At 42.9% G+C, this 12,948-nt stretch overlaps 1 protein-coding gene across 4 annotated transcripts; it reads right to left on the bottom strand.

Moving 5' to 3' along the window:
* Positions 1–814: 814 nt before the first annotated feature.
* LCTL (lactase like) lies at positions 815–11,543 on the bottom strand. Of its 4 annotated transcripts, none has more exons than XM_075276165.1 (13): positions 11,389–11,543; positions 10,785–10,872; positions 9,379–9,488; positions 8,585–8,713; positions 8,027–8,122; positions 7,619–7,673; positions 6,703–6,864; positions 6,300–6,574; positions 5,194–5,320; positions 4,105–4,304; positions 3,666–3,729; positions 1,727–1,771; positions 815–941 (listed from the first exon to the last, which is right to left on the bottom strand). In XM_075276165.1, exons 1-13 carry the CDS (start codon positions 11,434–11,436, stop codon positions 826–828), a joined length of 1,515 nt encoding a protein of 504 aa, XP_075132266.1. In that variant the 5' UTR covers positions 11,437–11,543; the 3' UTR covers positions 815–825. The 4 variants fall into 4 exon arrangements, with proteins under 4 accessions (XP_075132266.1, XP_075132267.1, XP_075132268.1 ...); XM_075276168.1 differs by having other exon boundaries at positions 856–941; positions 3,656–3,729; XM_075276166.1 differs by lacking the exon at positions 1,727–1,771.
* Between the last annotated feature and the right edge of the window lie 1,405 nt (positions 11,544–12,948).

The following is a 12,948-nucleotide window of genomic DNA, read 5'->3' as shown; positions in this document are numbered from 1 at the left end:
TATCCAAAGTCATTAAAGCAAAGTCTACAAAATCATAAAGATCAGTCAAATGGATTGCACACAAAACATCCAGCATTGTTACCCCTGCTCTCCAAAGTTTTGCTGTAAACCTTTTTGGTCTTGCAATCTCCTCCAGAATGTACAGGTCAGTTGAAAGTCGTCTTTAACACCTATGAAATGCAGTCTTCTTTCCTTTATTGTCCAAACACTTGGTGACTTGGAAAGACGCTGTCATCGGGTATAGGATTGTGATCTAATTCCTTCCTGTGGGAACTTTGTGCATATCATACTTTAAGGCCCTGTTCACAACCCTTTAGTGAGGATAAGGAAAGCTTGCAGTATACATCCTAAGCATAGCCACAGGAATTCCTTCACCCATGAGTGTCAGGAGGCCTACAGAGCCATTATACATGGACAATAAAAATGATACCATACAGTATACCCCCCCCCCCCCAAATCACTTTGGGACCCAATTGGCGATTGTATGTTTGCATGTATAGTGGTTTGCATTGCAGTCTTCTCTCAGAGGTATATATTTGGAGCCTTTCCCGATGTACTTGATAAGCTGAAGATCATAGTAAGATGTGAACAGGACTGTAAGCTTGATAAACTGTAGAAAAGCCCATTTCAGTATAAAAATCACTAGCGATCAAGTGTGTATACTCACAGCCCTCCTACACACACCATGTAGGAGGTACGTTTGTCACAGCATGCCCTTTCTTTAGCAGAGATCCAGAAGAGGAGGTCTTCAAGTGAAAGTCCTTGTCCTGGGCGGAGTTGACGGCACCTGTCAGGCGGTGGTTTTTACCTTGGCCCTTCTTTGTCCTAGCTCTTTCCACGCAGGAGGATCATGAGGAGCACAGCGCTGATGAGAATGCACAGTGTACAGACTGTCGGCACCACAATCTCTGTCACCATCTCCATGTGGCTGGTTAGTGGGTCTAGGATGAGAAAAACTCACCATGTGAACATTTCAATGTTCAGTGTTTACAGCACACTATATTGGATGGCCTAGCCTTGCACATTTTCTAGTTCATTATCCAATGGCTTCATGAGATACAAAGAAGTTTCTCCAAAAGACCACCCCCTTATCTACACCAGATCTCTCATGACAGATTTTCAATTCTACCATATATTACGCACACAGGCTTTGAGAAGATCACTTCCGCACTTTTAGTGCAATTTGAGATAGTCACTGTATATCTGACTACTGTGTGAATTACATGCAAAAGAACCTGAAAATTTAGCGTCATGTCTGTCCCATACTAATATCCCAATTTGACAGGACCTATACATGTTTTAGGGCCCAGTTTATGTTATTTGTGGCAATCAAAGATAGCGAATTCTCCCATCAGCATGCTTGTACTGAGTCTGAATGGCAATTCTATGGACACCTCTGGTGCCAAGTATCTCATGGCAAGGGTCTAGAAGGGGATTTTAACACGACTGCTGTAACCCCATATGTGATTCCAGCCTGGTCACTTATTTCCCACCTCAGGTGTCTGGTTAGAGGCTGGTGGTCCTCATACATGTATCTAAGATCTATGGGCATGTATACAGTGTTATCTAAGCTTTCTATACAATTTCAATCACCGTTACTAGACACATGAGAATGACTTCATGCAAACCACTGATTTTGTTGGATTTGCCTTAAGAAAGTGCATGCATAATATAAGAATTTTCAGTAAGGCCATATCCCCCATATTGGTTTCTGAAAGCATCTTACCATAAATTAGCCGCAGTAAATTTGCAGCCGCAATCCTCTGTTCCTCTGATTTTTCAAGAAGAAAACAGACAAAAGTGGAGTGAGCACGTAAATCTGAAGACATGAAATCTTGCACGATCCCACTCTGTTACCGCTCCATGACACAGTTTTGGTGTAGCTAGCGCAAATTAACCATCTACAGTGCTTTTCTGCTGTGGAGTCACATGGGTTATAGCTCGGAGCAACACATATAGTCAAAAAGTAGTATTAAAGGGATTGTCACTTTTTTTTTTTCTCTTTTTCACCTCCCCACTAATATTTGATTGGTGGGGAAGTGACATCCAGGCCCCTATACTGATCAGCCAGAACTACTGACAGAGGCAGTTAGGTGCTAATACAGTATATGGAGCCTGAAGGAGGCCATGCTATCACAGCTCAGCTCTCATTCCAGTTCACTGTATAGTACCAGGCGTGCCAGCAGTCCTAAAGAGCTGATCAATGTGGAGCTGCGTGCTGGACCCCCACTGATCAGATATTGATGGTGAATCTTAACAAGTGGCCATCAAAAGATAAAACTGCAATTTTATATATAGATTACTCCAACTTAATCAACCTATGAAAGAAAATGCTATACAATCAGCTGCAGGCCCCCATGTTACCTTCATCCTTACAAAGGATATTCACATATACATGTTTATTGTCTTTTAAATACTCTTTATGTATATTTGTTTTCCTCATTTCTATGTCCATTGTACTATGTTTATATTTTCCTGATGTTTTTATAGCCTAAGAATTCAGAGATAATTGTGAAATATTAATAAAGACTGAAAAAAAGAATGTGATTGTACAGACCTTTAATATAAACTTAAAAGGGATATGCCGAGAGAGGGAAAGACGCTTACCAGCAGATTCCCTGCACTGGATAACCTTCACTTACTAATATATCTGCTGGTCCCCCCAGACCAGATGATCTCTACAGAGTGCCAGACGGGGGAAAGGGGTGTCTGTAGACGTCTGTACACACGGCCTCCCCTGCAGCTGCTCCTGCTGTATACGTTGTCACCAAGTCCACCCTAGCCCTACTACAGAGCAGTAGAGTAGAGTAGAGCGGAGTGGCTCAAGTGACCAAGAGGCAGAGGAACAAGAGTAATGGCCTCCCCTCTCTGTGCTCTGCAAAAGTCATTTCTGAGGCTTCAGGGAACCTGCTTATATATTAGTAATGAAGCTTATCCAGTGTAGGAAATACACTGGTAGGATTTATTTTTAGCTGCACAACCCTTTTAAACGTCACCTCAAGGGCTTTATTATTTTCCCCTGAAACCTTTTGAAAGGGTCATGGTTGAGATGGGAATAGACAGTCTAGCGGTCAGTGCTATTCTGTATTCATATCACCCACAAAAGCATATGTGAGCTATGGAAACCAAATGGCACAGCAAACTGCATTGTTTCCATAAGTCAGGAGCTCCAGAATCACCATGGCTCATTTTGCTATTTTAGTTTCCCCATGCAATTCAATGGAAACCCTCAGCTGTTTCCATAATTCCTAGCCACCACATCTAGACAGGACAAGGCCTAGAGGGCCCATTGTTGAGGGTGAGAAAGGTGTGGGTCCACGTCATAAGAGTCTAAGATGGTAATACCCCTTTGCCCATCTGTATGGGCATTCAAAGCCTCATAGATGGTGCAAACGCCTGGTAATCCCCTTCATAGTCAAGTCATACTTGTGAGGGTCCAGGAAGCTGTACTCTGAGGATCTGTCAGTGTGAAACATTGGCTGTTGGACCCTGTGGTTGGCAGATGCCACTGTTCAGTATCCATGTAACATAGCATAAATGAAAGAGTGATGTGAACAGAGCCTAACTCTAATAGCAACTACTATTTACTACTACAGATTTACTACTATGACGACAGATTAGTGGCACCGCACACCTACAGACACACACAGCTCACATCTAGTTACCTGCAGCGAGGAGTTGGTTGGTGGTAGAACACGTCTCGGTAGATATACGGTGCCAGTTTTCCACCTGACAAAATCAAGTGTCAGTAATGTTAATTACATGATCCATCTTCATTGCAAGGGTAAGGGGAGAGCTGGGGGCACGGGTGGAGGAAAAGGGGAGGGCCCGAGGTGCAGCAGCGGGGCCGTGGGGTCCCAGCCCACGACGCTGTGGGAGGTGGCCGCAAGGAAAGGGCCGTGGAGGCCCACGGGCCGCGCTGCAGGTGGATCGTGCAAGGGTGAGGGGACAGCGGACGAAGTCGCGGGTTATAGCTAGTGTAAAATATGGGTTACAATATGGTTACAATATTGCGCCCATGGGTTGTTACCTGTTGTTCTCATCTGTAAACTGAACATTATAGGCCATTTATTTTAGCTAAACTATAGTAAGAGAAACACTCACCTCTCTAAAATTAGGAAACCCATTGGCCCTAATGATCTTTTTGTAGAACTGTACAGACGCCTTTGGGTAACGTGGTTTGTTCTTGTTCTTGAATTCCACATAGTAAAGTCCAAATCTCTCTGAGAAGCCTTCATCCCACTCAAATTTATCAAGTAGTGACCAAGCTGTATACCCCTGGATGTGGACCCCGTCCTTAATAGCTGACACAGAGAAAAGCATCTTAAGTCACAGTGAAATAGAGATGAGAAGTTACTCCCCTTCCACCAGACACTTTACATGGTTAGCTATGGTGTAGCTATAGACTCTCTGCAGTACTTGGACACTTGTCTCTTGACATTTATCTTACTTCAGAGATGTAAATTTTGCTTATGCCACTTTTATGGTGTAGAAATCTCAAGTTATGAAACGTTATATTTGCACTAAAATTTGTGTCCTATCACATTGTTTGACACATATATTATATACTCTATAAATAATACATTCCTTATGCTGCACAAGTCTACACCTGCCCATAGCAGTCATAGATTTCAACCTTTGTCACCATGACTGACACATTGTAGTCCAAGAAGTTTTGTATTAGATGAATTTTCTAGGCTGAAGATCTAGATGATCCATCTTAATAGATCATCTATATTAGATCAGTGGGGATCCAACATCTTGCACACCAATGCATCAGCGTTCTGAGCAGCTATTACACAGAGACTGCAGTAAGAAGCAGACAGCTCAGTTCTCTGTGTAGTTACCAGACCAAGGTACTGCAGATCAGCTCTCATTCAGCCACTTCACAGTGAGCAGAGCTGTCTGCTTCCTGCTCTATTCTCTGCTTATCAGCTGCCGACAACAGCCAGATGTCAACCTCCCACTGCGTCATCAATATTTTTAGCCTGGAAAACCCTATAAGACTCCTCAATTGGGACGTGTATTGAATTTTTCCGCAATAATTTGGTTATTCAGTATGTTGTATTTATGTGACAGTCTCATTTTTCATTATTAATACAATATCAGGTTGGTTTCTCCTAATTCTAAAATTGGGTGAAATATAGGAAAGCTAAATTTAATTTGTACAATTTCTTGGCATAGTTGACTCACCTTTCAGCATCTCATTGATGTAACCCTTGAGGTACTGTATTCTCCATTCATCACACAGCTGGGCACACTGCATCTTCTCTGACACTCCGTTCTCTGTTACCAGCACCAGTGGGTTTCCATACTGTGTCTAGTGGAAAAATGATACAATAAAAGGCTTTGAATTCAACATCTACAAAATGTGATGTACTAGATTATTAAATGTTTCAGAATAATGACCAAAATACACGAGTCACGTCCAATTTATTGGTCGCATGTGGAGTTCCAAAAGTAACGCTGTGGGCACAATTTCATACCCACCAGAATGGGCCCACGTACGTTAGGTATCTAGGATGGAGCTGTAGCTTTGTTGTGTGCATGGGACCTTAGGCAGGTGTTCATTTATAACATATTTTGATGTCTTTTAGATACAGAAATGAATACAAGAGAGTTAGATAATACTTTCAGGTTTCCATCTTCTGCCTGAGAAACTGGACAGGAGACGGAAGACCAGGGCGCAGATGTGAACCCGCCCTTAAGGTGTGCTCTGCATCTCATTGTTTTTAATGGGAGGCAGAGATCGGAGCAGGACATGGAGTCTGCATCAGAAAATTGTCTGCCTCAAATTCCCTTCATTTTCAGCTCTATTATCAGACGGAGGAATTTTGTCAGGCAGAAACAAATCTGTTTCAAGAATTTGAAGTGGATTTTGGATTCTGAAAATCTTCAAAATCTGTCTTCCATTCATTTCTATGGGAGTTCCGTGCAGAATATGCTTAAACAATGAGCAGAATAGAGTTTTTTTCACCTAATTATTTTCCACAGGATAAGGGTCTACTATTGCTGTTGGTCTAACCGCTAGGACCCGAAAATAGGTCTTTTGTGTAAATAGAGTGGTAGTGCTCATGTGTGACCACTGCTCTATTCACTTCTATGGGACTTGAGAGAGAAAGCCAAATTCCTCACTCTGGCATACAGGGCCCTCTGGTCTTGTGAATGTTGGGTCACCCAGCACTTGAACTCCCATAGGGTATCATTCTGATGGGTTACATTATAAGTATGTTAAAAAAAAAAATAGTTTCATGACTGCTGCATTAGGAATCTCAGATCATAATACATTTATACATTACCTTCACAAAATTTAGCAGTCTCCGGAAGCCCCATGGGACAGAATACAGCCATTTTGACTCTGGCTCAGGCCACTTGGGGTCCACCAGCTCTGTTAAGTCTCGGTCTGTGAAATAACTCGGCCCCTGTGTGGATGGGAAGTTTCTGCTTGTGATATATCTGGTGGTAAAGTGACCTACCCCAAGAAAGTCACTTGTACCTTTAATAAAAGCCTTCTCCTGAGAGGTAAAGCTCGGAAGTCTTGACATCCCCAGGCCCTGCTGTGCGCTCTTCTGACCTGGATGTAGGACACATGTGAAAGTGGGAGCAAAGCTAAAATAATACCTTATAGAAACATTCCCAATTGACCTTATAGATCATAGGACTTTCTCCGTCTTCTGCCTCCCACCCTTTGGTGTTACTTACCTATATATTCTTTCATGATCTGTGGGTAGTCTCCATTGTAAAGAGGATTTGCAAACCAACCAAAATTAAACTGCACAAATCTTTCTGCAGCTTCAATGTCCTTCTGACTGGAGATATCCACTGGTTCCCCCCACTCTGTAGTCAGCGAGATCCCTACCATTCCTGCAGAAGAGCGATTGTACAGATGTTATAGACTGCTGAATACAATGGACTGACCGTATCAAGCTATATCTACATTTATCATATCACAGATATTAGATTTGGTTTGTAAAATTCTACATTTAGATAATGGGGTTGTCCAACTCCTTTAAAATGCTGTTTAAATACAGCAATGTGATCTACAAGAGCAGTATATAAAATCCTCAATAGTCTAATGGCTGCTGTAATACAGGTTTAATATTTAGACCCAGAAGCTTTATGTTACACCTCTGGTCATCTACTGGTACTTATGGGGACAGTCCTAAATGTATGACTGTGCATGGACAGCTGTCCTTCACCGATAGGTGCGGACCCATGACTAGATAGCTAGATCAGAGCATAAAAAAGAACAAAGATATGAATGACAAGTTATACCCAATATTCTCCCCCAAGGTGACAGGTTGTCTTATCTAGACAGTCCAACAGTCTTGGGAACGGGGTGACGCTAATATAAACACTGCCTAAGGCTAAGGTTCTGTGTAGCAGGCCGCAGCCAAAAAGCGCAACAGGAAAAACTGCAGCAGAAATGCATCGGAAAGTCTGCAAAGTTTTCCTCTGTGGACTTTCTGCTTGTGCGGGAAACCGCCGTTTTTTTTGTAGGTGTAATTGACATGCTACGATTTACAAAAACGCAACGGTTTTGGAAATCACAGCATTTCCACTGTGGATGTGTATCTGCAATGTGTGGATAGAATTCACTAGTATAAATTGTCCGTACCTTTCTGCCTGCTGCGCCAATGTTTGTTATAACTGTGCCATACTTTTGCATGTGCCTGCAATAAATAGAGACATGATTTTTAAGAGAATAAAAGCATATTCCATATTTCCTATTATGCAATATGTACATATATATAACTCTCTATCCTCATGGAATTACATAGAAGATGTTTCATTTTTGCGGCTGTGATTTTTCTATATAGTTGCCGTGTTTTTGTATATATTCACTGTGAGATGTACCCACTTTGCTCCAATACAGAAAAGTACAATACTTTGATATTTGGACCTTGGCAATCCTTGTGGCCACAGGCATGCTGAGACGCTGTGATCTTGGTGCTCTCTCAATATATACATATATACACCTACTTATATAATGAAGCATTATACAAGGTCAGTCTCCGTCACTAACCTTAATGAGGTGGTGGGCCGCCTTATATACTCCAGTCCCTCTTAACTTCAGGCCTGGTGCATGTTCTCCGGTCTCATAGCCTTCAACAGCGATCGACTACAGATAAGGAAACACTTTCTATGAAACAAACCCCTTACTTAGAGTGGGCTATATGATATTGTCTGAACTAAAGTTTATTACTGAGTGATGGTAAGAAGATAGCTGTGCATGTTTTGGCAAAAGCAGTATAAGCAGGACATATTCTTATGCTCGGATCTTTAGGCTCCGTTCCCATGGAGTAACGTGCTGCTCATTCTGACACGTAAACACGTGTCAGAGTGAGCGCTGTAGAACAGAATCCCATTGACTTCAATGGGTGCCGTCTTACGAGCGCTACACATTGAAATCAATGGGAGGCTATTTAACCCATTGATTTCAATGTGTAGCGCGCATAAGACAGCACCCATTGAAGTCAATGGGATTCTGTTTTACAGCGCTCACTCTGACACATGTTTACGTGTCAGAATGAGCAGCACGTTACTCCGTGGGAACGGAGCCTTATAGAGAGATATTACTCACCCAGGGATTGCTGAATGTGATCCAGTATTTCACTCGGTCACCAAATTTGTCAAAGCACAGGTTAGCAAAGTCATTAAAGTAAGTGATCATAGTGATGTTCTGCCAGCCACCAAACTTTTCCTGCAGGGTCTAAGAGATCACATACAAAATATTACACATCACAACAGCCATTACTATTTCTAGATATATGTGGACTTTGCATGTCTTGCCCTTACTCTTGCCCTTATTTTTGTAGCTGCTTAACATGAATGTGCAACCAGGCAATGACCTACAGTATGTTTTAAACCAAATGTTTGTGTTAAATATATTATTAAGGGCGCTTTCACACCTGCGCTCGTTGTCCACTTTGTGCAATCCGGACGGTTTCCAACTTCCACCCCCCGAAACCGGACAGGAAACGGAAACCCGGTGGTCAGCTTTCAAGCCCATTCACTTAAATGGGTTTGCAAAGGTGATCGCTCGTGTGCGTCTTCTGCCTGTCTGCAGGGAAACCGTTTTTTTTTTGTTTTTTTTTAGCCGGACATGCAGAACTTTGTGTCCGGTTAAAAAAAAATGGTTTCCCTGCAGACAGGCAAAAGAAACACACAGGCGGTCACCTTTGCAAAACTGGCTGCCAGGTTTCCGTCTCCTGTCCGGTTTCGCAGAAGACAGAGACCGTCCATATTGGCTAAATTGGAGAGCGGCGCAGATGTGAACCCGCCCTAAAAATGTTATCTGTGATTTTCTGGTAAGATGTCCAGCAAAATGAGGTTGTTGTGCCTGTTCTACCCCCAAATCTAGTACTAGAGACTTACCTGCGGCAGGTCCCAGTGGTATAAGGTGACTATGGGGTTGATCTTGCTTTCAAGCAGAGCATTGATTAAATCATTGTAGTATTTTATTCCCTTCTCATTAACACTTTCAGCTGTGGAAACAAATGTGATACATTAACTACACATAATCTGCTAAACTCAACATTTCTGCTAGTTGCTCAGGTCTGGCGGGGGTGCCACTGTCAGAGCAGAGAGATGGGGTTGGTGGAAGATCCTCTTTAAGGTTATAACACCCCCTGCTCCTGCTCAGCCTATTTAGGTCAGTGAATATATATGTATTCTGTGATTACAAATGGCAAGTTTCTCCTGTTTGGGAATTCTGTCATATAGTTATGGTCTTACTTGCCAGACTTCCTTTGTCCATTTCACTTGGCTTCACTACAGAGCAACCACATCTAAGCTGGCCAATGATACTTTCAGTCATTCTCGGTCATTGACCTAGTTTTAGTAACCGAAAATAACCTACCAGACCACTTTTACTGCATTGAAAATAAGTTAACGTTAGCTGGGTTCACACCAGCGCTTGCACTACGTTCGGGGATTCAGTTCCCCTTGCTGCATGAAAAATTGGGCAGAAGCCACACGGACCCCATTATAGTCTATAGGGTCCGCAGGCTTCCTAAGGTACCGTAACCGCTTTTTTTTTATGCGGATTAGGTTTCAGAAACCCATGCGCAGATGTGAATCCGGCCTAAGAGTAACAGATTTGTTAGCAATTTGTAATAAATGGATGTTGAAAGTTTTGGATTATCTTAAGTCCAAAATTTTTGGGAAAATGAGGCCAAATTCTATTTGTGACATGTACAATAATCATCCATTTTTCCTGCAGCACAAGTTGTGGTTAATATAGTAATGCATGCCATCTTTTTATGTTTACTGATGGGTTAGGGAGCGTTCACACTACCGTCGGTGTCCGACATGTAGTGTCCGCTCCTAGTGTCCGCTCAAAATCTGTCACGGACACTAGGAGCGGACACTAGATGTGTCCGTGACACCTGTCATTCAAATGAATGGGCATCGGGTGCGTTCTTTTGCACTCCGTGCCCGTCCTTCCCTGTCCGCAAGAGAAGATGTCCGACTTCTCAAGCGGACAGAGGAACCCTGCATGCAGGGCTTTTCTGTCCGCTTGAGAAGTCGGACATCTTCTCTTGCGGACAGGAAAGGACGGGCACGGAGTGCAAAAGAACGCACCCGATGCCCATTCATTTGAATGACAGGTGTCACGGACACATCTAGTGTCCGCTCCTAGTGTCCGTGACAGATTTTGAGCGGACACTACGTCGGACACCGACGGTAGTGTGAACGCCCCCTAATATTTGATAATAAGAGTAATAATTTCACAATATAGAATCTCCCATAATACAGAATTGGACTAATTGAACTCTCACCTTTGATGCCTGTAGGAATTAATCGAGGCCAAGAGATAGAAAGACGGTAATGGGAAACTTTCAGTTCCTTCAGCAAATCTATGTCCTCCTGCAATACAATATATGTACAATATATATAACGTACAATATAGACCAATTGAAGATATGGAATGCTGCAATTCTGACGTGAATAACCAATCTCCAGCTCTGCATGTTGTTATCCATCTTTTCTCAGTTTCATTGATGTCCTTGGCCTTGAAAGAGTTGTATAGCATGACAAAAACGGGTCTGCTTTTTTTTATTATTATTATTATTTTATTTTTTTTCCAGAAGCCGTAGACCTGTCCATAAGCTGTATCTGGTACTGTAGCTCAGTGAATGTGTTGCAATACTACCCCCAACCTGTGAACAGATGTGGCAGTATATTGGGAAGGAAGAAGCCATGCTATTCCAATTCTGTATAGGCCATTGTATTATCCACAAATAGAAAACTGCTCCAGCTATGGCAATGCTTTGATATATCTAGTGAAGCCTGCCGTCTATAATATTAGGGGTTGTTAACCATTTAATGTCGCCCTCCTCTACTGAACTGGCAATAGGTAAAAGCAATATAAAGAGTTCTCACCTTGACTTTGTAATATCCATCACATGAGTTGTCTGCAGTCTGGTTCATAAATGTTTTACCCTTCTTATGTGTGAATGCATCCCAAATGCTTTGTCCTTTTCCATCCTTGTCCCAGGCACCTTCAGTTTGGTACGCAGAGCTGCCCACTCCCCATGTGAATGCTTAAAAGAAGAGATATATTATAGTCACATGGCTGCCAATCCAAGTAGAAGATATCTGTCTATAAACTTACTGGGAGGGAAAGTGCCATAATAAAAGGATCCTCGTTCAGTCTGTGTCCAATGAAATTCATCCTCAGCCCAGCTACATGTTGCCAGGAAGAGCAGCTGAGTCGCGCAAATGACTTGAATCTTCATTCTGTGACAGAGGTGATGATATCTCACAGTATATTTTTGCAGCAGATTATTTAGTTATTCCTTTTCTGTAACATTAAAGAACAGTTTAGGTAAATCACAAAATTACTTGTTTTTATTTTTCTTAAAATGTTTTCATCTCTAAATGCCTCATAGCTCACCGCTGGAGGAAAACATCGTCTTCCTCCAAACAGGAATGGCTTTTGAGGATATGTGATGTCCACACCAGGCTGCATCTGCTATAAGGCAAGATGAACATCTCACCTCAGGCAGCAGATCAGAGTTCCTCAGGGGATGGTGACGACAGACAGGTTGGGTACAGACAGTGAATGCCAAGCTGTACTCCTGTCTGCCCAAAGCTACGGCCTGCACATCTTTCCTGATGCCCCCTGCCTCCCTCTCCGTGTTATTGGTGCCTTCAGGAACTGTACAATTATAATGTACTTACAGAACAGTGATGAGGTGTAGGGGACTTGTTCTGGCATACAAGATGTGTGCATCTTCTATTCTGATCCCAGCTCCCAGTGGTACCAAAGAGTAGGAGTCGGAGGGCCAGGAGGAGAATAGAAGATGCACACAGCCTGCATGTCACGGCAGTTCCTGTCCACTATGTTGTATGACTGCTCTGTAAGTAAAATAAAATTATACAGTTCAACACAGCAGACAGTACGTGGGGCATTATCGTAGTATTCACACCCCCCCCCACAACCCCCCCCACACACACACACACACACACACACACACACACACACACACACACACACACAAGTAATAGCATGGCAGATAACCTGTGGCCCATGCATGGAACACCTGAAACTTCTAGGTCCTAGAGGAGCCAGTTCAGCTCTGTAGTACAGATTAGTAGGCTGCATTCTTCCTATAACTGGGTCTAATGTTTCAGCCCCAGTTACAGCCCGCCCAAAAAAGTAATGTTAAAGGGATTCTACCATTAAAAAACTTTTTTTTCTAGGTAACACGTCGGAATAGACTTTAGAAAGGCTATTCGTCTCCTACCTTTGGAAGTGATCTCCGCCGCGCCATTCGTTCGAAATACCGGTTTGTACCGGTATGCTAATTAGTTCTCTCGCAGCGATGGGGGCGTCCCCATTGCTGCTCGAAAACCAACTCCAGCGCCGCCTCTGTCTTCTTCTGCTTCCCCCCCTTCCTTCTTCGGCTTGACGTTGGACGCCTGCGCAGTACGCTTTGT

The sequence above is a fragment of the Leptodactylus fuscus genome, chromosome 5 (assembly GCF_031893055.1).
Source record: "Leptodactylus fuscus isolate aLepFus1 chromosome 5, aLepFus1.hap2, whole genome shotgun sequence".
NCBI lineage: Eukaryota > Metazoa > Chordata > Amphibia > Anura > Leptodactylidae > Leptodactylus > Leptodactylus fuscus.
This window is presented reverse-complemented; position numbering and strand designations above follow the sequence as displayed.